The sequence below is a fragment of the Drosophila montana genome, unplaced genomic scaffold (assembly GCF_035044405.1).
Source record: "Drosophila montana isolate Dmon_TW-CO22-7 unplaced genomic scaffold, ASM3504440v1 contig_1505_1, whole genome shotgun sequence".
NCBI classification, from domain to species: domain Eukaryota; kingdom Metazoa; phylum Arthropoda; class Insecta; order Diptera; family Drosophilidae; genus Drosophila; species Drosophila montana.
In genome coordinates this window covers 5,053,701-5,076,713 of record NW_026996452.1, presented here as the reverse complement: position 1 = coordinate 5,076,713, position 23,013 = coordinate 5,053,701, and the positions used below count along the sequence as shown (strand labels likewise).

Sequence of the window (23,013 nt, the reverse complement as noted above, 5' to 3'; positions counted from 1 at the left end):
ATGGAAACTGGAAACTGGAAACTGGGTCTTCAGCAACATGGCAGCGTATCTTCAACTTTAATGGCTGCAATCAATTTCAAACTGAAACATTAAACGTGCCCCAGCGCTATATCCCGGGTCAAGTGGTGCACGCTCCACCCATGTAATCCCCAATTGCATGGCCAGTATGCAAATAAATGGCCAGAATCTGCAAGTGAAATTATTTTCTTTTAAGTAGGTAATCAAGAGGAATGAGTCAGCTCGCCGTGCACAGTATTCAGTCCGTCTGCGCTCATTTTGAAAGGGTTAAGTTTGGATATGCTTAAGTCGGGCAAATACTTTTGACTTCTTTCGCTTCTCGCTTCACTTCTTACTTCGCTTTACGCCTTGCTTATTTTGCGAGTCACTGTGCTGTTCGCTTGCTTTACGTTTCCCCTCTACGCGTCTCCTTTAATTTATTGCTTCGCTTCTCTCTTCACTTTACATTTTATCTGCTCCCTTCGCTTCTCGCTTCCCTACACCTCGCATTTTAGCTTGCTTATGTTCTCATCCCTCCAATAGCTTCGCTCACACATGCATTACAACTTCGCAAATTATTGAGCTTCTCGCTTGACGCTGCTTCTAACTTCGATTCTCGCTTAATTTCTTGCCCCCTTAAGAGTTTGTCTTCTCAATATGTTTCTTGCTTCACTTCCTTAGCAAACTTCTCTACTCTTATTGACTTTTAAGCTCTCTTTTAACCTTAATTCGTTTCTCACTTATCTTCGCTTCGCTTATTGCTTAATTTTATACTTTGCACAATTCGCTTCTCACTACTCATTTCCATTTGTTTCACTCGACTCACCTACTTACTACGCTTCTGTGCATTTAACTTTTCTTCTCGCTCTACGCTTCTCGCTTTGTTGCGCAAACTGTCATTTTTCGGTTCGTTTCGTTTCTCTGACGACCTGCATAATCACAAATTATGGTTTACCTAGGAATAACATTCAATTTATTTAAATGAGCTTTACCCATTGTCCCTGCCATCTTTTTCTCTCTAAACTTTTTGGTGTGTTTTATCTTTGCAGCATAGAAATGAATGTCAACGCGTTTTAAGTGCGCTCAGCACTCGCTGCTGGTGGCCCATAAAGGAATCAGGGCCGGAACGTGACTTTTGGCGCAAGTAAATTGAAGCCGCAGAGCGATAAAAAAGTGCAATGCCAACCTGAACGTAATTCGTTAGCGCAATCAAACAGATAAAGGAGACATATACATATATAAATATATATATATATATATATATATAGTTTGTCCATGGCGGCCACTTCAGCTGCATCAGGAATGGGCGCAGCCAGGCGACTGCGTCATCTACCCAGCCCGGCCATTTGGATGCTGCTGCTCGCCGCAGCTGCGACGGCAGCCCCGACATCAACGCCGACCGCGGATCGGCGTCGGTGCGCACACAAAGGCATCGCAGAACTGATTCGCACCAGTCCGGTGATTGTCAAAGCTCTGGCAGCTCGCATTTTCACCGATGCCGAACTGGCCGAGCAGGCGATGGACACGGCATCCGCATCGCAGGCTGCCACAATTTTAATAACATTAACTCCGGAAACGATATACAAAGGCGCCTCGCTGCTCAAAATGGCCAATGGCGCCGCTGCTGGGACAGGCGATGGCAGCCTGGGCGCTGACGGCTCTGCGTCCGGCGGAGCGCGACGCGGAGGCTTTGCCAGCGCCGGCGGTTCCAGTGCTTGGAGCGGCAGCGGTGCAGCCTATCAGTATGAGGGGTAAGTGCAGTAAAAATCAAAAATCATGATTAACATTTCCAAATTGCAATTTTTAGATTTAGCCTTAAGAAAAGTTCCTGTTCCAAGAATTTAACTTTTAATTTCCGATAAATTATAGTCCCTTTAAAAATTGTTTTTCAGTTTTGACAGAGTTACCTTCTGAATCGGGAATACTTACAATTTTAGATATTTGGCACATATTTAAACAGAAAGTATTGAAACAGCTTAGAGCGTAAATATAACTTTTACCATACCTGCTGTATAAGAAATACATAATCCTATTAGGGGCATTGCCCAGTATTAAAAATATGAAATGAATTATCGGATTTTATCTCTATGCACAGGGTAAAATAATATATTTAATTTGCATCGGGCCGCATAATTAATAAATAACTAAAGTAGGGGAATGCCACTATGAATTGGATGCCTAACTGCATTTTCAACAGATATGCGGCTTTACATTTTGTGCTGACTCTTTATTGGCTTTAACTTTTGTCTACCCATTTTCCCCTTACTTCGCTCTCTCATAGGCAACTGAATGCCACATTGCAGCCGCTGCAATGCTTCGATGCTAATATGCTGAAAATGTTGCCCACGGAATTAATTGCTTTTGGCAAATTACTGCCTGCCTCAGCGGTAACCGGCACGGGCTTCCCAGGCAGCCCGGAGGGCGCAGCTGTGGCCTCCAGGCAGATGCAGCGACCACCGCAGGGATCGGGCTTGGGCTTGGGCTTGGGTGGTGCCGTTGACATGGCCAACGACAAGGATGTGCTGCATATCAGCGTCAACGGGCTGCATCGTTGGACGCCGCAATTCGAGAATCATATCTGGAAGCATTTGGGTAAGTTGACCCTTTAAGCCTGCTTCTTGTTGTTGCCCCATTTTCGCAGTGCTTGTTGTTTTTGTTGCTGTGGCACTTCCGCTTGCTAATCGCATTTCGCTTGTCGGTTGCATTGTCCAGCAAATCTCCTTTGCGGATGTTTGTGGAGTTTACGTGCATCTCCGGTTCGAGTTTCGGAACTACAACGCATAACTAGCTCGATGGACAGCTCAGTCGGCCAATCAAACCTAAATGCCGGCTCCCAAATTGCCACCATATCAAGTTTGTCTTCGACAAGAGTTTTTCTTGTTTTCCTTTTGACTGCCTGAAAGCTATCCGGTTTATTTGATTTGATTTAAAAATTTTAAATATATTTCTAATAAAAAAAGACTTTCAAAATTCTTCAACATGTCAGAATATAAATATTCAATAATATTTAAAAATTGTTTTGCTTTAATTAAAACATTAATTAAATTCCAAAGTTTCTTTGGAAAACCTTCTACAAGCAAATTTAAAGCTTCCAACTATTTAACATAATCTTACTAAAAATTGGTTTTCATTGCTTTAATCTGAGATTCAAACCCGACACTTACTAATTTACTTGCTTAAATAACTCGACTGTTACATTTATATGTAGAACGCTTAGCTAAATTATGTTGCAACTTTTGAGGACAACGTGTAGTTCGATATTTTTTCATTCATCCCTTTCATATTTCAAATCAATTAATCTGCGATGAAGATTGATAACTGGCAGCCCATCGAAATTACCCAACAAACTTGTCGTCATGCCTGTGTGCATAGAACAGCTCGCTCTAAGTATATAAAAAATAAGTATTATATAGAAAAATATTGGGATGATGATGACGCAGCATGCGACTAGCTGCGAGTCCGTGTGTCCGATTATCCTCCTGTGCTGACAGCACAAGCACGAGGCGCTTTCAGACTTGCTGCAGCCCTTGTGGAAAGAAACACTTGACTTTTGTGTCAAGAGATAGATAGCACACACACACGCAAAAAAAAATGGTGGCAACAATTCAAGAGGTTATTTTTTTAGGTAAAAGGCAGAACATAAAAACCAAGCTTAGATTTTTTTTTATATTTTTAGTGATTATGACTGGCATAGTTGCATAGATACAAAGCTTCATAAATGTAGTTACATAGATACATAGATACAAAGATGCACAGATACATACGTACATAGACATACATGAGCTCAGCGTATGAGGCTTTTTTTGCTTTTTGCAAAAATATTTCGTTTTGCAATTCCTTCTTCCTTTAATGTTTTTTTTTTTTGCTAGCCATAGTTGAATTCAGGGCGAATTTCCTGTGTAAGGCCTTGCTAGCTATTTCCACACTTGACATTTGATTTTTGATTTCTTCTTGTAGCAAAAAATGAAATTGCCAGTTGCCCAGTTTCGTCACATTTCGTTCAATTTTAAAATTTGAACTTATGAAATATTTACTTATTCACATAAAGTTTTGTTGTGAATGTGCTCCTTAATAGTTGTCATTATTTAAAAATAGCAATATGCCCCCTATGTCACAGAGCTTATGAAATGCTAATCGTTTCGAGAGTTGGGCAATTTAATGGACAAGTGCTGCATTTATCAATTATAGGCTGGGACGATTGGAGCGATTTTACGCTTTGCAGCGTTACCTGCGGCAAAGGTGTGCAGCAGCGTTTCCGTCGCTGTCTGCTGGACAATCCACTGGTGAACATTAACATGAATATGAATCTGAATCTGAATCTGGACGATGACGATGCGATCGAAGAGGACGAGGAGGTGGCCGAGCAGGAGCAGCTGGATGTCGAGGACGCTGACGAGGCGAATAATGATGCTGCAGAGACAACGACAACGGCAGCAACAGCAACGGCAGCCGCCGCATTCAAGGCTGATAATAATGAAGTGCTCAGTCAGGACGATATACAGGACGAGCCCGAGGATGCGCTGCTGCTGATGATGCAACCAGCAGCTGTTGACTTCCCACTCGACCCAACGACAACTGCAACTGCAGCAGCAGCAGCAGGAGCAGCAACTGGGCTAACAAGCGGCGGTAATGAAGCGACGGGCACAGGTGTCAGCTTTGTGGCTGTTGCACGTAACGACCGTCGCAGGACACGTGCGAATAATCAGCACAAAAAACGCAAAGTGACCAAGAGCCTAGCCCTATCCACACTATTATGCGAGGGCTACAATATCGAGCAGCGCAACTGCAACAGTTTCGAGTGCAGCGGTAAGTGTTGCCCTCATCCTCATCCTCATCCGAGTCCTTTACTATATACTATATACTCACTGCCCAGCCCCGCCTCTCTATTCCATTTACAGATGATATCAGCGATTTGCTCAAGTTCTATAAGAAGCTGCCCGTGCCGGTCGCCGAGGAGCTGCCAACTGTCGCCAGCTATGACAATTTGCCAGCTGACTTCTCCGAGCTGACAACGCCCGTTTCTGTGGGCGTGGCCTACTCGTCGACGCCCGCAAATATGGGCTACATTCGCAGCTGGCGGAATATGCTGAACTTTACATTGATGATCACTCTGAGAGCGAAGGTAACGAGATCGTCCAGAAATATTTTAATTTGAACCCATTTAATCGATTTCCTAGTCTATCGATAACTAAGCACAGATCGACATGTTGCTCAAGTTAATCAAATGCCGTAGCTTAAATCAATAAATATATCCTACATAAATTTATTAAAACATGAGTTATCGAAACTTATCGATAATAATAGTCTTGTTATCGATTGCAACTTTTGTATTTTAATATATATTAAACTGCTTGTCCTGACTGACTGACTGACCGACTGACTGACTGACTGAATGACTGACTGACTGACTGACTGACTTATTGACTGGCTGATTTAAGGTCAACGTACAGAGCTAGGAAGCTGCAATTTTCACTGTTGTTTCCTTATGTGATGTAGACGGGTTTTAGGGAAATTCCACCCGTATATGTGGGAAAATCGCGTATATGGTTTACTTGAAACTTTTTTGTTTTCCATCCATTTTCAAAGATCTTTGTCAAAATTCATCTGATGTGTGTTTCGCACTCCTTGAAAAATCCAAAGGGGGTGTCAAAGATTTGGTGAGTGACGTTTCGCGCTCAAATTCATTTCCAAGGATCTATATGAAAAAACGATTTAAAACTCCATTTTAAAGATCTTTGCGATTAATTTGATGCCTGCCACGGGCAAGGTCAGGATATACCCGCTTGCAAATATATATACTTCTATTAGTTACTCTTTCACAAAGCGTTGCACGTAAAGTAATTATAATCTATGCGTCAACAAACATTGCCGAAGAGCTTTTCCACTTTTCATCAACCTTAATTTTTTTCAGAATGATACGAAAAATGCTTCGACACTTTTCTCCATACGCAACGGGACACACAATTTGTATCTGGAGGCGTGCAAGGATGGACTTCGTTTGTATCTGGAGCGCGACAATACAACGGAAATGTTGCCGGTGAAATTCAATTTATATGATTATCGCTGGCATCAAGTGGCTATCAGGTGAGGGGGGAGTGAGAACAAAGAGAGAGAGAGAGAGAGAGCGAGAGAGAGAGAGATTAAAGAGTCGGAACTGTTGTTGTTGCTGTTTTTCTAGATAGGCAATCAGTGTGCGTGCTTTAAATGGATTTATTTTGTGTGTGTGTGCGTGTGCGTGTGTGTGAGTGTGATTCTTGATGGCCATTCCCGTCATTGACACTTTCATTTTATTTGCATTTTCAATTTATTAACATAAATCGCCTGGGCCAATGAAACGCACACAGTGCCGACACTTGAAACACACACTTGACACACATGCAAATAGCACGCACAGTCGCACATAAAAGTACACGCACACACACAAGCACGCACAAGCACTCGTATACACGAATATCGAGTGTCGCTTTGTTTGTGGCTGTGTATGTGTGTGTGTGGATTTTTATATGCGATACAGCTACAGCAGCTGCCAAATTGACACTTGGTTAAAGTGGGCGCCATTTGTCATCGGCCGTTGGCACATTTTTCTATGCTACTGTACATAATACTCTGTATGTCTTTTAATTATTTGCACCTCTCGCCACTCGCCACTCGTGTTGCCACATTTATGCTGCACACAGCATACAAAATGGCGATTTCATATCGATTTACGTCGATTGCCTGTGGACAAACAGTTTTGTTGTCTCGAAGCGACTGTTTACGCTGCCCCTGGACGCGGATGTGGAAATTGGACGCGGCTTTAATGTGAGTATTGGGACAAATTCCACAAAACATAAATGGACAAACGTACAGCAATAAATTGTTGATCACTTGTTGGCTGACATATTTAATAACGATAGCTTAACGCATTTGGTGATAAATTCATCAAAAATTATACAAAAACTTTGTTGCAAGGCAATAACAATGCATTTAAGATCAAAAGTCGCTATGGCAAGTTTTAGTTAAACAAATTTGTATTTTTTTAAAATAATGTGATCGATAATTTATCGAAATGATAACCAATCTTCAGTTATTAAAGCATAGAATATCCAAGATTATAAATGAATTAGCATAATACGATGATCAAATTTTTAGTGAAAGCCTTCAATAAATCAAAGGTCTTTGAAAATTAAACATTGGTAAGTTAAAATTATATATTTATCGATAACAAATCGATATAAAATATCACCGAATATCATTGAAAAAAAAAACAGTTTTAATAACACTTTGACAACCGTTGAATGCAATTTGAAACATTTTCATACACAGCTGAACCATAAACGGAAACAACTTTTGTATTATTAATTTCCCAATTGATTTTCACCGAAACGTACCGCCCGCAGCGCTGTGAAAAACAACGTGCGACATTTTACAAGCAATTTCGGAATTGCAACTGCCACACTGTCAACGGGCAGGGTGTGGGGGGGCGGGGGCTGTGGGCGATAGCCCATAAATTGTGCAAACAATTTAATGCGATAAATGTGAATGCTACGCGGCGTATGCGTTATGCACTTTAAATGCTGCATAAAGCCGATAACGCATACGCCTCGTTGGCCCCAAAAATAATACTTAATATGCAGATAATTGCCATTCAAACGTTCACAATAAATATTTTCAAGCAAAATACATGCAAATATAAATATATATATATATTTGCAGGGGGAGCTGCAGCAATTACTGGTGCTGCCGGAGCACCAAGAGCGGCTGCAGTGCAGCAATAAGAGGACATCGATTAACGAGGTGAAGCGCTACATTATCGACACATTCATCGAGGACTATGCCAGCAATTGAGGCGTGACGGCATTTAAATATGCATGGTAAACAGAGCCTATACAATTCCAATAACAGGAGCCAAATCAAATGAGAATCGTAAATGTATTTGAGTGGCAAACATGTGAATGTGTAATGAATAATGCAAATCATTTTGAATGCGCCATTCAAATGCAATGGCTAGAAATTTCAGTCTATAAAACTACATATAAATATGCAAAACCAACAGAAAACAAAGATAAATATAAACACACTACATATATACATACCATATATTGTGATTGATGTTTCCTAGCAGCGCATTCAAGTATTGTAAATTACGATCTTTCCATGTGTGTGTGTGTGTGTGTGTGTGTGAGTGTTATTTTGTAATTATAAATGCACCCACAATATACGCACGAGTGTTTATCAAGTACTCACCGTAGTATGAATACAATTACGATTGATGCTTACGATATTGCACTATATTACACACGAACACATGTATGTGAATGCCAAAAAAACAATTTAAGTTAATTTGACATAAAACAATAATTATAATGAAAAACAGAAGAAAAAAAAATAGTTAACTCAAAAAAGAAAACTTATTATATAATTACATTGATGTAGAATGTGCGGCGAAATGCGTAAATGTAATACGAATATGATATAAGAATGGCGCGAAAAGTAAAAATAAATCAATAAACTAATTAATTATTTATGCATAAGTGTAAAATGCAAAATGCGTTATCATTTTTATATTTATTTCAATATTTTAGCAAGCCAGGTTTGTGTTTGCTTTTCACTTAAAGTTTATTTAAAGAGGTAAGGAAATGATAAAAATGCTGAATATTTATTTATTTATTTATTATATTTTATAGTAAGTATAGTTAACACATATCTGAATTTATTTTAAACGGTATACAACATATATAACTATTATAAAGGATGCAGACATATATATGGCCAAGATATTAAGCGGGTTATAAATAAGCACAAACTAAGAAAAGAGGCATTATATATAACTAAGTTGACGATCCGATTGGGCTCAGTTCTGCATCAGCGAAGATTATTTCTGTACTTAGCCTTAAACCTAAAAGACTAGTACCTTCTATAACTGAGTAACAGCGTAAAAGTTGAGAGACCCCAAAAAGCATAACTTGTAAACAAAATGCACAAGAAAGTCCATATTAAAGATTCACAATCGGAAACGGAAGAACCCAGGCAAAATCTATTTCCGTGCCTCTATGCGCTATCTTCTATTATTTATTTTCTATCTATCATTATCTATTTTCCTTCAGAATTTATGCTGCTTGAGTTTAAAATATGTTAGTTCTTTCTATTTTTACCCTGACAGTTTCTATATTTCGCATTTACATAGAATGCAAAATTGAATTTTAGGTATGTATTCTAATTGGCCAATCTATAGCCAATTTTTTTATTTGATATTTTATTTTGTAAGGCTTCGCTTGTTTCTATGCCTCGCTGGCGCTGCCTCTTGGCTGTGTTTTGGCTGACTAAGCTCATTTCTGGCCAAACAAAAAATGTGAATTTACATATTGTTGAGCTCTCTGCAGACACACAGGACGAGTGTGTGTGTGTGTGTGTGTGTGTGGGTGGATGTGGTGTTAATGCTAGTGGTTGGTTGGGTGGTTTGGTGGTTTGCTTCGCTCGCTTTGCAGTCACTTTTGTGGATTTTGCGCATTTGAGTGCGCTTGACTGATTTGACAAAGGATCAAGTTGTTAATTTTGCTCGCCGCGCCGACTGCCACTGACAAGTGCCAAGTGACTGGCCAAACAGACAGCGCATTTTGAGACAGCAAACATGAGCCACGTCAGATTAAAATACTACCACATAAGTACATATTTTTGTTCTCTCTTTTTGTGCGCCATGCTACCGACTGTTCCAAGTGCTATACTATGTTCAATCTTTAAACAGATATATGGCTTAAATACTTACATTTGTCATTGAGCCAAAAATAAATACAGTTTCAGTTGTGTGTAGACAGCTGCAAGTATCTCAGTCTTATATTAAGGCAGTGGAATGACAATAGATAGCTTATCGGACAGGCTAAAAAATTTGCTACCACGGGTCAATGATTTCCGATCATATATACAATAAAATACAACTTTTAATTATTATTGTGAATCCCCATCTGTCTATAATCCTTAAAAAATTCTCTTATATTAATTGTTTTCTTAATTTTTTTTTTATAATTTAAAAAAATTCTAAATAATATATTTTCCTACTATAATAACACCTGCTTAGCGGTAAATTCTTATAATGTCATATTTTGATATATTAAATACTTTGGCTGACACTCGTTTTGTCCAGCAGTAATAAATAATAATAAAAATATTAATAAGTACTAGGGATCTGTACATAAATCTCATAGCTAAAGGTTCCTAAATTTCTTTTTCACTTGTTCAAAGAGAAAACTCAATGCGGAATACCTGATGCCCAGTCTAAAGTTTGTGCTCCCTGTCACTAGATGGCGCCAGCACATCATCAAAGTAGCTGCTTTACATTAAATTTGCAGCCTTAAACAAAAATTGTTATGTAAAAGCGAATGGCAAAAAAAAAAATCATAATTTCCTCTTTGCTAAAAAAAAATTAAGGAGCAAAGGAAGAAATCGCAGTTGCTTCGCTTCCTTTTGCGTGGTTTTCGCGCTGTCTCCGGCCCGTAAATAAGCCCCTGCCCCCTAACAGAAGCCCAACGTGTCTCCTCATTTGCTGACATTCTGCTTATTTCGCTTTGCAACGCTTCTCAGAGTTGTAGGCAATTACAAGCTCTACTGAAACATGGGGTACGCCTCGGATGTGGGCAACAGACGTTGCAGACATTGATGAATTTCCTGTCGCATCCTCATCGCCCCAGTCAGTCTGCCGCCAGGTGAGGCAACCGAATCCCACTCAGCGCCATCCACACCTGGCGCAGCTCAAATACATTTTTATCTGCACAAATGTCGCTCCCTTTGCCGTTGCCCCATTGTGACTTAATAATTTCCTACTCACGTCCTGGCGGTGCATTGAACTGCGCTGCTGAAGATGCTCCGCAATCGTGGAGCGCACCTGGTGGGTTATACACTTCAAAGTTGATACTTTTTACATGTATATAATTATGTTTGCATCTGCTTATATGCGATATATAGTTTGACAGAAGCCTCCTCGAACTGGGCAGGACTTGTGCGTGTATCCGGCCGCATGTCAATGCAAAAATATTCCAATTAGTTTCAGCTCGTTGGCAATGCACGGGAAATGCTGCTAGGTATGTTAACTTTTTAACTTTATAAAAGCTTGCCACAAAAATAAACTAACACAAATATTTACACTTGGATTTTAAACTGAACTCAAAACTAAGGGCTTGCATAATTAAAATACACAAACAGTAAGGTTGAAAGTTCGAATCTCAGGTGAGGCACTGTGCAATTTATATTTACCTGTATATAGCTTGAATATTTAGTCAAATATTTTTTCCAATTTTATTAATAAGTTACTTGCGGCTGTATCTATAAAATCGTCGATCCAAACATTAAAAATTGACCCTAATTTTTATAATGTTCCATTTAATTGTCGTCGAAGGAAAGGTTTTGGAATAGAAGACATGTCACTCAATACTTAATAGCAGAATACTTATCCAAATGTGATTTTGAAAAAGGCTAAAATTGCATTTGATTTGAATTTTAATTGACCTGAAAATATTTTAATTGAACATACTTGAAATTTAATTTCTATACTATTTTCTATACAATTTGCATCTAAGGAATATGCTAATCCTATTTCCAGTACCAGCACCAACTGCCTGACGAATTTTTATAAATGTTGCTCACATAAGAAACTGGTCTACTTTTAAACTGAGTTTCTGGGTGTTATTTCCCCTATTCTCGCAGGACCCCGTTACTTTGACTACGTAGGCAACCCTTTGCCCTTAATTGTACTTAACATAACATTTATTATTCTCTTGCGGCTGCTTTACGCATGTGTATTGTGCCCTGTAATCACAGCCAGCCGCATTAGTTGCATAAATTAATAGCTTAACAATTACTAGCATAATTCTATGTGCAAACCTTCTCCTTCTCCCCCTTCTCCATCTCCTTCTCCTCCGCCTCCTGCCCCTCAGCCTCATTTGTTCCCTTGACTTTACGCGCAACGTGTTGCACTTGATGGGCCGCTTCCCTTTTTCGCCGTTTTTTTTTTTTAGTTTCCGCTGCAAATTGCAAACGTAAATCTTGCCAAGTTTTTCCTGACTAGAAACAAGAACAAAAATTATGAGAGTAATGAGAACTTTGCCACAACGAAGTTCAAATACACTAACAACAAATCTCATTTATAGAAACTATAACAACATTCAATGAGAATATTTGGATATTCTTAAATATTATAAAGTCTCGTATTCATAGCATATGTATTTATTGTATTTATTTTAAATAAAAAAGATATATATACATACATATTCTTTAGGCATAAAAATGTCATCGTATTTCTGGGAGTAGTCCAAGACGTAGCCCAATCTCGACTTTAGTAATTCGTTTCAAAGTTTTATAAAAAAGCGCCAGAAAAAAAGAAGAAATTTTTCGCAAAAATTGTGTGCCACACACAGCCATGCTGACACACACACACACACTCGCACACACACACACTTTACACACATTTGTATAAGTAGAATTTTATTTATTTATGACTGCGTCGGCAGCAGAAACAACTTTCACACGGCTTCACGCGCACAAATTTTACTCGCATTTGTCCGATTTCCACTTGGACCCAGTTTTTATGGTTCTTCTTGTGGTCCTTTGACCAGTTGCGTAATTTTAACTATTTAATGCTAACTTCAGTTAGTTTAAACAAGCGAATTTATTGCCCAACTCTCATTAAATGCGAAATTCTTATGGGAAATTGTAATTGGAATTGCGTTCTTGTTTAATTATTTATAAGCATGTCCGAGCTAGTTTTCTTACGTTTTCCTTAATTCAGCTTATTCCATATTTAAATCTTACTTTACTTACTTGAGCTACAGTCAAAATTTGGAGCTTAATAGTACAATAAAATTTATTGGCAATGTATAGCCTATCATCGGCTGCTATAATTTTAAAACAATTCAGTTTCATCAATTTTTCCTTATTGCGCGTTTTCAGAATTTTCAATTAAGAAACACTTTGATTTCAAATAGATAGCCCGTCAATAGCTTGGTTTAAATTGCAGATATATACTCATAGATTCTGTGCATACTTATATCTAAGAACCCAACTCTCTCTCTCTCTCTATTCCTCTGCCCGTAAATTATCAATCAAAGCGAAACTGTTAAAGTTCAGCAATGGAATTTGAACTCTGAAGGGGTATGGGGTTGGAGTAGGTTTTCGGATTTGTCCGGCATGTGGCATGCAAAGTTGGCCCGCAGGAGCCGGCTGAAAACTGTTTTGTGCTCAATGCCAATTCAATAGACCATGCCCGCAAATACGCCACACGCCCGCACGCCCATGCAAGGCCAAACTGGCCAATGGCCAAGGCAAATAGCACAATCTGGCTGAGAGATGCTGCCCACGGTCAGGCCGGGCATGCCGGGCAACTTTGCTTTGGGTGATGCATAAAATGCTTTATTTGTCGAGGGCAAACAAAATGAACTGTAACAATATTGATACAGCTGACAATCGAGGGTTCAAGCACAAAAGGATTGTTGTACAGCCCGGCACAGGACTCCGGACTGCCGTTCTGTCGCCCTACTCCTGACAGTCACGTCTAGACGCCAGCCATTGTCGATTGTGGATTTTTGATTTCCGCCGTGGAGCAGCTTCATTAACTCGGCCCACAAATGTTGTCATTGGCTTTGGTTACTCACACGATTAAAAGAAGCGACAGGGCCAAAGTTTCAACCAAATCCCCGGCTGTATCCTGCAGCAAATGATTTGCATGCCAAAACAAAATCCAATTTATTTGCTCTGTTTTTTTTTTTTTTTGGCCAACGTCGAAATGCATAAAAAAGTAAGCCGCCCACAAATTGTAACGGGCGGAGGGCAGTAAAAAATGCCATTTGATTTGTCTATAAATTGAACGATGATCGCTTAAATCCAATAAAAAGGGAAATCAACTCTCCCGCAGTGTCGACCGCTGACCGCAAATTGTAAATGCACCAAAGGTGGGTGGTGGGTGGCGGGTGGATGATTTGCGTGGTAAGAGGGGCGGTGTAACGCTTTTGTTATGCGGCTATCAACGGACAACGGGCCAATGACATGACAACAACTATTGTTGATTTTCACAGTGAACCCAACTCGGAGAGTTGGTTCGGAGTTGCCTGCTTTTGCAGGTTAGTTTTACTAACTTTCCGCTTCCAGAAACAACACATAAATCGTATTCTCTTTGTCGACTATTTTACAACGAAGTCTGTACCCTCTAATACAAATTCAGGGTTGGTGATTTTGTCACCAACCCTGAAGCAACTAAAAGAGGGGAGAACCTATAACTGAAAGCAATTCTATTCGATGGCAATATTTAGTTTAGTTTCGACAATAACAATTATAATATTGTACTCAGCATTGATGAGCAATAGATCAAAGATACCCTTTATTTTTCCTTCCCAGTTTCCTGGAGAACTTAAGTAATCTTCATAGCCAAATTAAAAATAAATCTTGGTAAAATTATGGAAAGAACTTACATAAAAATCTTGATATATCTTGATAAATGAATGCATATATTTTTTAATACAACATTTTCCGATAATAAAACTTAACTAAAATCGCTAAACTCAACTCAAAAACCAAATTTTAACACTAACAAAATCATTTCGAAAGTCTTAGACTATAACGCAACCAGTATAACTATAGATTTGCTCACTTTCGATAATATCACGGCCCCAATGGTGCTTGGCTTTACGTTTTCGTGGCTTTTCGGATCCATCGACTGGTGGCTCTAGGCAACGCTTTATCCCCCAACAACGACGGTGAATAGTTTCCGGCGATTCCATTTCTAGTTCCACATAATGTTCATCAAAAAGACCCGATCTCGGTATATCGGGTGTCATTTCCTTGCTACAGCTACATTTACTGCTAGCACTTGCCTGAACCGGACCCAGTCGTTTTATATTGCAGAGAGGAAATGGATCGTGTAGCTGACAGCCATAATAAACTGATCTCCCGCCTTGCCCAATTGATGTTTCACTAACATTTATCCATAAATCGTCGCCAGTTGTGCGCGATTCCATTTCGTAGTCACTTTAAGTATATATTTGTTTTTTTTTTGAGATAGTTTTGTTTTGTTTATCTACATTTTTGTAAAATGATTTTTGAGGCAGTAAAGAAAACTAAATGCTTGCCGTAATGATTGACTAAAAATAAAGCAGTTCTCTTCCCATTTTGATTTGAGGATGAATTGTAAAATGGCAATCATCGGTAGAAGAATTAGCCAAGTTATGTACAACTGGGCAAAGATGTTACAGATTTGAATCCGAGATCGAATTCAAATTTTAGAAAGTCGTGTCTTGCACTTTCCCTTTGCTAAGTCCGAAGTTATATGGGCGAATAATTAAGTTTGTATTTGGATATACTGATCTTTTATATCAAACACTCCCTCTCGCGCTGAACATGAAAAATACGCCCTTCTATGCGAATCTCATTGATTCTGCTAGTATTATATATGTATATAAATTGGTTAGCAAAATAAATAATGAAAATTGTATAATAATATTTACAAATATCAAAAAAAAAATTCTGCATTCTTTTTAAAAGAATATTTCTGATTAGAAATCAAAGAGAGATATTTGAAAAAATTGATTGAAAGCTTAAAACGCAATAAAAATGTTAGTCCACATAGAATGTCAGCCCAACAGAGTTAGATGTTGAAGTATAACATAATTTTATAGTATTTAGATACTTATCTATATGCATATGCTTTGCTTTATTCAGATTTCAATTGTCTGATACAATTTTGTGAATCATCTCTATACATACATAACATGAAATGAATTAAATAACTATTCACTTAGTATCTAATTTAATGTTAATGGCAAAACAAAATGAATACATTATAATCATTTGTATATGAGTGTGTGTGTGTGTATTTGAACTAGCGTGTGAATGTTTGGGTGTGTGTGTGTGTGTGAGAGAGAGAGAGTGGGTGCTTTTAGGAGATTAATGTATTTTTCGCATATATTCAATAATTGTATTCCAATTTGTTCATTAGTGCTAATTTTTATTTGGTGTAACTCGTATATCAGCATCTGATAAATGTCCGTTAATTTTCTATATATTTGTTTCTAAAGGTTAGCCAAAGGTTAATACGGGATATTATTATTCTCGTTTTTCAAGTATACATGAAATTTTTGACTAATTTTATGATTATATGCAAATGCTTTTTGTTTTATTCGAAATTTACCTGTGTCAATCCGAAAGTTATATATGTATACATCGTATATGTGGGGCTTATGTATATGAAGTATGGGAGTGTTATAGATTGGAAGTATATAAAAAATAAGCGCTTTGCAAAACTTAGCTGGAAGAAAGAAGAGCCATAGACTCTTACAGTTGGCAATCTAAAATTTTAGATTGAGTACTACAAATGTTAATACTTCTATGGTTCCTAACAGTTTCGCCTTACATAAGCAGCAATTATTATTAAAGTGAAAATAAATAAAATATTTGTTGTTGACCAATTTTAATAATAATGTTTACAGTTTGCTATATGTATGGTATAAGTATATCTTATGTGTAGATGTCTGTGAGAGTTTATGTGTGGATGTGTAAATAAACATAATGAGAAATATTGCATAGAAGTGAGTGTATATATATATCTGATTCTGTATTATATATCCGCTGTCGGTTCTTTCGAGTTAATATAGTTTACATTTTAAGTTTGGGTTTTGTGTTTAGTTTTGTATTTTAGGTTTCTTATGTGTCTACAAATAAAATTAAACAAATTGTTCTTTTGTTTGTTTGTTGATTTCACTTAAAAGTAAATTGCTAAAATTAAGCAAACATTGTAATAGTTTAAGTTTAAAGAAACGCAATCAGTACATACATAATTACAAAATTATATGTAAAGTTATGTACAATATTTTCAAGGTTTTTTTTTTGTCGTATATATTTTTATTAAATACAAACTGTTTTTGTTTTTCGTGCCTAATGTGCGTGTGTGTGTAATAAATATTTTGCATATGCATTTTAAAGGTAATGTGTTTTTTTTGTTTGTTTTATACGTTTTTCTTGCTGGAAAAACTGATATTTTGAATATGAGTTTTTGGAATTTCAAGTTCTTTTTTGCTCGACATTTGTTTTGGTTTCCTTCGCGCATGTTTAACATAGGTCGCATTAGAATTTTAGGTTGAAAATTAAATATTTAAAATTAAATTGTTAACGTTCTTCAACTTCATCAATGCCCGAAAACATTACAAATATATTCTGCATATCTGTTACCTATTATGTGATTATCTTTCTTTTTTTGTTGTTTACTTTTACTTTTACTTTTTAAGGAGGTACTAATTTGTTAACACTTCAGCGCTGGCCTTGTTCCGTTACTTGCGCTTTATTTTGTTCCATTTCCATTTCTATATGCATATTTCTTTTATGCTTCTGGCAATTTACAAAGCCATGTTATTCCTTCGTCCATTGACCTTATTCACTAGATTGCATATTTTTAAGGCTGGCCCCAGCTTTAGGCCCATATATTTCATCATCATCTCCGAGTTAAGTAAAAGCAAGGCTTTGCCATCGATTTCCTGCAGATTAAAGGCAAATATATACAATTCATGAGTATTCAATTATAGTGGATATATGTCATCTTGGCTACTCACATGCTTTCTGAAGAGATCGCCATGCACGGCCAGCGAGTTGTCATTGCTCTCGATATACTGGATGACCTCTTCGATGGACCAGTCGATGGGCTGCGCTCGCAGATGCGAACAGGCCGTCGATGTGGGTGTGCTGAGCGGTGAGGTGATGGCTGTACCCGCATAACTGCTCGATGCAGAAGCAGCCACTGGCGCTGTTGCCGCTTTGGCAGCACTGGCAGCCGGCGCCGCAGGACAGGCCGTCTGTGAGGCGGTGAAAGGCGTGGATACCGAAGACGGAAAGGAGGCGCTTGATGATAATGTGGTTGGAGATTTATAGTAGCTGCTGGGCGGCTTGGCGCTCAGCTGCTCTGGATGCACCTCGGCGACGAGTGGTGCCAAATATTTGGCATTTGCTGTGCCGCCGGCTAGGCTACTGCTACTGCCCCCGCTGCTGCTGCTACTGCTGGAGGAGTTGGAAGAGGAGGAGCTGTTGTTACTGTTGCTGCCAGTTGAGCCCAAGTTATTGCTCGTCTCCTGCTGGCAGTTGCCATTGTTGTTGTTGTGATGCTGGAATCGCACCTTGCGCAACGCCTGTGCCTGACTCTGCGCTGAGGCTGTCGCTGGGACGCCATTTGGCTCCGCTTTGATGGCCACCTTGCCACTGTTTACATTATTGCTGCTGCTATTGTTGTTGTTGTTGTTATTGTTATTGTTGTTGTTGTTAGTGTTGTTGTTGTTGTTGTGGTTAATTGTCTCCTTAGTGGCTTTGCTTGCGGTCTGCTGCGTCTGCGCCTTGACGCCCGCCTCCTGCTTGATAATTAGCGGCTTCTCGGCGGGCGATGTAGGCGTGGGCGTGGCAGATTTGGATTGTCGACTGCGTTTATCGGCCAGCACAGGCGACGGTGGCGGCGTTGCGGTCTGCAACAACTGACGCTTCCGACTATGTGCGCACTTCTTGCACTCCTCGGTCTCCGGCATCAATGAGATAAGATTTGCACATGCTCGGCATGTGATGCATAGCGTCTCAATAAACTGGGCCAGGCTTTCGTCATCCTTCATGCGCAGCGGCGAGGGTATTTTCACCTGAAAAAAAAAACAGCAGAGGATTGGCAACTGGAATTTTGATAAATAAACAAGAAATTACCGTAAAATTCTTGCCAGCAGCGGTCACAATATGCACATCCCCGTCGAGCGCGAAGAGCAGCTTGGACAACTGCTGTGTATCTGTGCTGGCGGCCAGCACCTCCTGAAGGCAAAGCTTGGCGAGCGTCTGATGCGTCGGCCCCGTCACCATAGACGGCAGCTTGGAGCCATTAATAAAGGGTCCGCCCTTGCAGTTGGTGTGAAAGTGCGCCGTTACCGGGGAGGCGGCCACCATGGCATCCGATTCAGCGACAACGGTGTATCTGGGACGCGGGCAACGCTGCTTGCCAGAGCTGGAGTCCATGCGCGACTTATGGCCCGGCGGCTGCATAGGATGGCAGCTGCGCGCGCACCAACCAGCTGGGAAAATGTCACGAGAACGATAATTGCACCAATAGTCGAAGGCGCCGCGCCAGCCATCGAAAGTGACATGAATTTGATCATCCTTGATGGCATCAACTGTTGCGCAGCAAATCAGTTGAGGATTCTTTTTGTCCACCGCCTCCAGTTTCTGGCCGACCTTAAAGAGATTCTCCGTTGGCGTCGGCGGCTCCGGTTGGAATATCTCCTCGGGCGCAACCATTGCATTGTTGAGTATCTTGCAGAGATAGCCGGGCCAGCTGGACGCATTCATGCGAAAACCAAGCGGTGGCTGCAGCATGCCGCCATTCTTCTCGCAATGCCCGATCGCATGGATCTCCGTCGAGTCGACCAGTCGCCAGAAATCGTTCTGTGAGTCGCTGCCGTCGAGCCGCAGGCGCAATCGTGAGCCCAACACGCCCACTACCGTCGCAATACAGGTGGAAGTGACGTTGCGTGGATCCAGTGCCTCCAGTTTCATGCCAATCTTAAAGTCGTTGTTGGGCGGATTCAGCGCCTGCTTGAAGCACTCGGCGGGCGCCGCATCACTGCCAGTTTCCTAACACACACCAGAAGCACAAGCAAAGATTAGACGATCGTTTCAACAGCTGCTAGCAACCACTACTCACCTCCAGATAGGCCTCCCAGTCGAATACATGAAAGCTCTCGTACTGAAAGGGACCCGTGGGCGCCGGCGCACCGCTGCTCAGCAATTTGCGCTCACCATCTGCAGCGCCACCAGCGCCTGCACCACCACCGCTGCTGTGCCGCGTCGACCCATTCTTCTTCTGATGCTTGTTCATGCACATCATGGAGCAGAATTCCTTATTGGGCGCACCCTCGCGTATCACGTTGTCACACTGCGTGCACGCCCCCTTGCTGTACGCCTTACGGAACTCGGCGATGCATGTCTCCGAGCAGAACTCCTTTTTGCCCGTCTGTGTGGGCAAGACGTACTGCAGCGGCAGCTTCCCTTCGCCGCACCAGGTGCATGTCGCCCGTTTAGCCGGACGACCGCGGGCGCGCTGCTGCGTCGGCGTTTGCGGTGTGCTGGAGTTGGCAGCGCTGTTGCCGTTGCTGCTGCTGGCGCTTGCGCTGCTGTCGCGTCCGCCAGACATTTTTGCGTTGTTTTCGTTTTATTTACCGCGTACTTTTTATTTTTATATTTTTACCTTCACTCCACCCTTATTAATCAGTTAATCTGCATCTTAATGACGCATTTAGCTCACGCAGTGTTGCATTTGCATCAGAGATATTCGTTTTTAGGTAAAATAACACTTTTTGCCACGGCTCTGTGAATTTTAATTTTAGCGGCGTTCTCGAGGTCACGTAATAACAAATTTGTATTTGTGTTGACTGTGCAAATCGCATTGCAGCAACAAACGAACTCACATACGAACATGAGAGAGCGCACAGTACGAGCTATTGATTTATATATGCTCAGCAATTGTACATTGTACGCGGTTAAATGATGCTTGCGATTGCGAATTAGTTAATTTTTTTAGTTTTCTTTGCATTTGCGTTCCGCCATATTTGTTTTCCTAGCGATGAGAAAGCGCTAGAGATGTGCAGCATTTATGTAACTGTTACTTATCGCTGGTGACGCAAAGTTGCGGGTCACTGTTTGAGCTAAAAGATTCTTACTATAACTTGGCAAAATGCGATTATGTATAAATGTGAAAGATCCACCTAAATTATTTTATTTAATCTTCTGAGCATATAACTGTTTACATGCACAATGTTTTATTTATGAGTGCAATCACAAAGCAGCTGTCACTGCGACACTGAAGGCGAGGTACTCTCATCTCTATAGTGCTTGCTTAGTGCAGATAAATATATCGATAAGAATGATACATCGTTATATTAATTTTAACACGATACGTTAATGTTTTGTTCTTAATTTTTGCCTATTTCAATTTAATTTACAACTAACGCTAATAATGTCAATAATTAAATATATAAACATAAATAGTCAGTTTCAGCTTATTCTAAGCAAAATTGTATCATTTTGATGCTAAGCGACATTTGACTGGCGCCCTCTACATTTGGTTTGTGGATGCCTTCTCAACAGTTGCTCAACAGTTAGCAGTAAGCTGAACGAAGAGAATTCGCGCGAATTTAACTAAAAACTCATAGAGTCTAGAAAACCAGTTTATCTTTGTTTCAAATTAAAGGGTTCGTATGACCTAGTTTTGTTGCTATCATAATGACATTAAGTGCGCAGCTATAAATCGCCCAGCTCTACACGAAATTAACCAAGTAATGCAATTAGGCGCAGCAAAATGGGCCCATACCCTGCTGTGCCATCCAATCCGTACCCCATCCACGCACCCAAATCCAGTCTCATTGATTTCTCTGGCTTATTTCTGCATACATATATCACAACGCGCTCATAAATCAAGTTTGGACCGGCCGCAGGGGCGAAACAGTTGACAAATGCTTTAGCACAGTGGGCGTGAATTGTGAGTAGGTGCGTGTGTGCTTGTGTGTGTATTTTTAATCGCCCCCAACAACAAATCAACGCCAAAATCGGCGCAAAAAATCAAACACACACGCACACACACTGACAACTGCATGTCTGTGAAATATATTCGCCAGCTTTTCGCCTGCATTTGTGCATGTGTTCATCCATCTGGCAGCCCTGGCATGCTGTCACGAGCAGCTGCTCCATAAAAATCAGCAAATGCAAATAAATTTGCACGAATTTTTGGCTGCACACAAAAAGCTAACCAAAATTTGCGCATAGTTCAGCGATTCACATCCCACGACCACCTGTTCATCTAAATAACAAAATCAAAATCATGCCCAGAAACTGCACCATTAATATTTCAGTCACAGTTAATGCCAAAAGTTAAGCGCCAAGCCCTTTGATAGCTGCTTAAACCAGAAACTCATTCGCTGTAATAATTGCTGTCCAAGCAGAAAAGTTTTTTCTTTTTTTTTTTGCTTTTTGTTCTTGTGGTTTTCTTAGTAAAATATTTTGCTTAGCTTTCGGCCAAGTTTGGAGGCGATTTCGTTGCCTGTTTTTGCTTAACTTGGCTGTAACTCGGTTTCATTTATGGCGCTTCTTATGCAGGCAATAGCAATAACTATACAAAAAGTTTGAGCCTGAAACAATTCGTTATTACAAAGAAGCCCCCAAAGTCAATTTAAGATTTGCAACCGATTTGGCTAAGCAGTTAATCTCTGCTGAGATATTGAAATTTAGTAGATAATTTCAGAGAATTTGAATTCTTAATGTTAATCAATTATACCCTATTCATATATGAAATGCTATGTAGGCAGTTTGGGAGCATGTCATAAATTAATAATTGCTTCAGTTTATCGACAGCAGCTGTCAAGATGACCCTCAGGTTCCTTGACACTGTGAACAGAGACTGGCGGCTGCGAAGGGGGATGCGAGGGGCCACATTAACACGCATAATTGAGCCAAGTGACGTTTACCGTTTAAACGCTTGTCAAATCGACGCTGCGCAATTAGAAATTGTCGCCCCCAATCCGCCAAGGCCCCCCCCCCCCATTGACTTATTACGCAAATCAAACAAAAGATTGAGACTCGAATGATGGTTGGGCGCGAGGATTTGAACTTTGTCGTGATTTTAATCAACATGTTAATGAGTTTATCTCAGCCAGCTCGAGTGTTTCATCGGTGTTAATGATTCTGTTATTGCTCGACGGCTATTGACTGACGATCAAATTGTTGGCCCAGGCTAATGAAAATGTTTAACTTTGACACCACTTGAGCTGGCAAAGTTTAGCTTGTCTGAGGGTATTGAGGGATTACAACTTGCAGGAGCTTAGTTAAATGTGCCAAAGTTATCTCTAGCTTATATTTAAGGGGCATTTTGGCTGGATACTATGGTTGTTTAAGATGATTTTGTTTAACAAGTATTTTTATGCATTTAAGATGCTTTGAAAGCACCTAAAAGCTTCTGGAGAACTTTTTACACTATACAACACAAAGTTCGAAATG

At 40.0% G+C, this 23,013-nt stretch overlaps 2 protein-coding genes across 4 annotated transcripts in view; one reads left to right on the top strand and one right to left on the bottom strand.

Annotated features, from left to right (window-relative positions):
* The window catches only part of LOC135438256 (uncharacterized), a 78,830-nt gene extending 70,437 nt beyond the window's left edge, over window positions 1-8,393 (top strand). For all 3 annotated transcript variants that reach the window (XM_064696516.1, XM_064696507.1, XM_064696525.1), the window contains 7 exons: window positions 1,047-1,748; window positions 2,279-2,589; window positions 4,186-4,803; window positions 4,896-5,119; window positions 5,909-6,081; window positions 6,675-6,798; window positions 7,693-8,393. In XM_064696516.1, the coding sequence (XP_064552586.1) occupies window positions 1,273-1,748; window positions 2,279-2,589; window positions 4,186-4,803; window positions 4,896-5,119; window positions 5,909-6,081; window positions 6,675-6,798; window positions 7,693-7,824 (2,058 nt within the window). In that variant the 5' untranslated portion in view covers window positions 1,047-1,272 and the 3' untranslated portion in view covers window positions 7,825-8,393. The remainder of the gene's footprint in view (window positions 1-1,046; window positions 1,749-2,278; window positions 2,590-4,185; window positions 4,804-4,895; window positions 5,120-5,908; window positions 6,082-6,674; window positions 6,799-7,692) is intronic.
* An 8,136-nt stretch (window positions 8,394-16,529) lies between these two features.
* Window positions 16,530-20,553, bottom strand: Scm (Polycomb protein Scm). The gene is made up of 4 exons (XM_064691307.1): window positions 19,670-20,553; window positions 18,682-19,599; window positions 17,559-18,620; window positions 16,530-17,483 (listed from the first exon to the last, which is right to left on the bottom strand). The coding sequence occupies exons 1-4, from the start codon at window positions 20,156-20,158 to the stop codon at window positions 17,346-17,348; spliced, it is 2,607 nt and encodes an 868-aa protein (XP_064547377.1). The 5' UTR covers window positions 20,159-20,553; the 3' UTR covers window positions 16,530-17,345.
* Between the last annotated feature and the right edge of the window lie 2,460 nt (window positions 20,554-23,013).

What these genes read in the sequence shown, in the direction of transcription:
- Scm (XM_064691307.1), bottom strand. Translation starts at nt 20,158, where the DNA reads ATGTCTGGCGGACGCGACAGCAGCGCAAGCGCCAGCAGCAGCAACGGC. An exon ending in ACTGGGAGGCCTATCTGGAG is followed by an intron (nt 19,600 to 19,669) that starts GTGAGTAGTGGT and finishes GGTGTGTGTTAG; the next exon opens with GAAACTGGCAGTGATGCGGC. An exon ending in GCGATCTCTTCAGAAAGCAT is followed by an intron (nt 17,484 to 17,558) that starts GTGAGTAGCCAA and finishes TTTAATCTGCAG; the next exon opens with GAAATCGATGGCAAAGCCTT.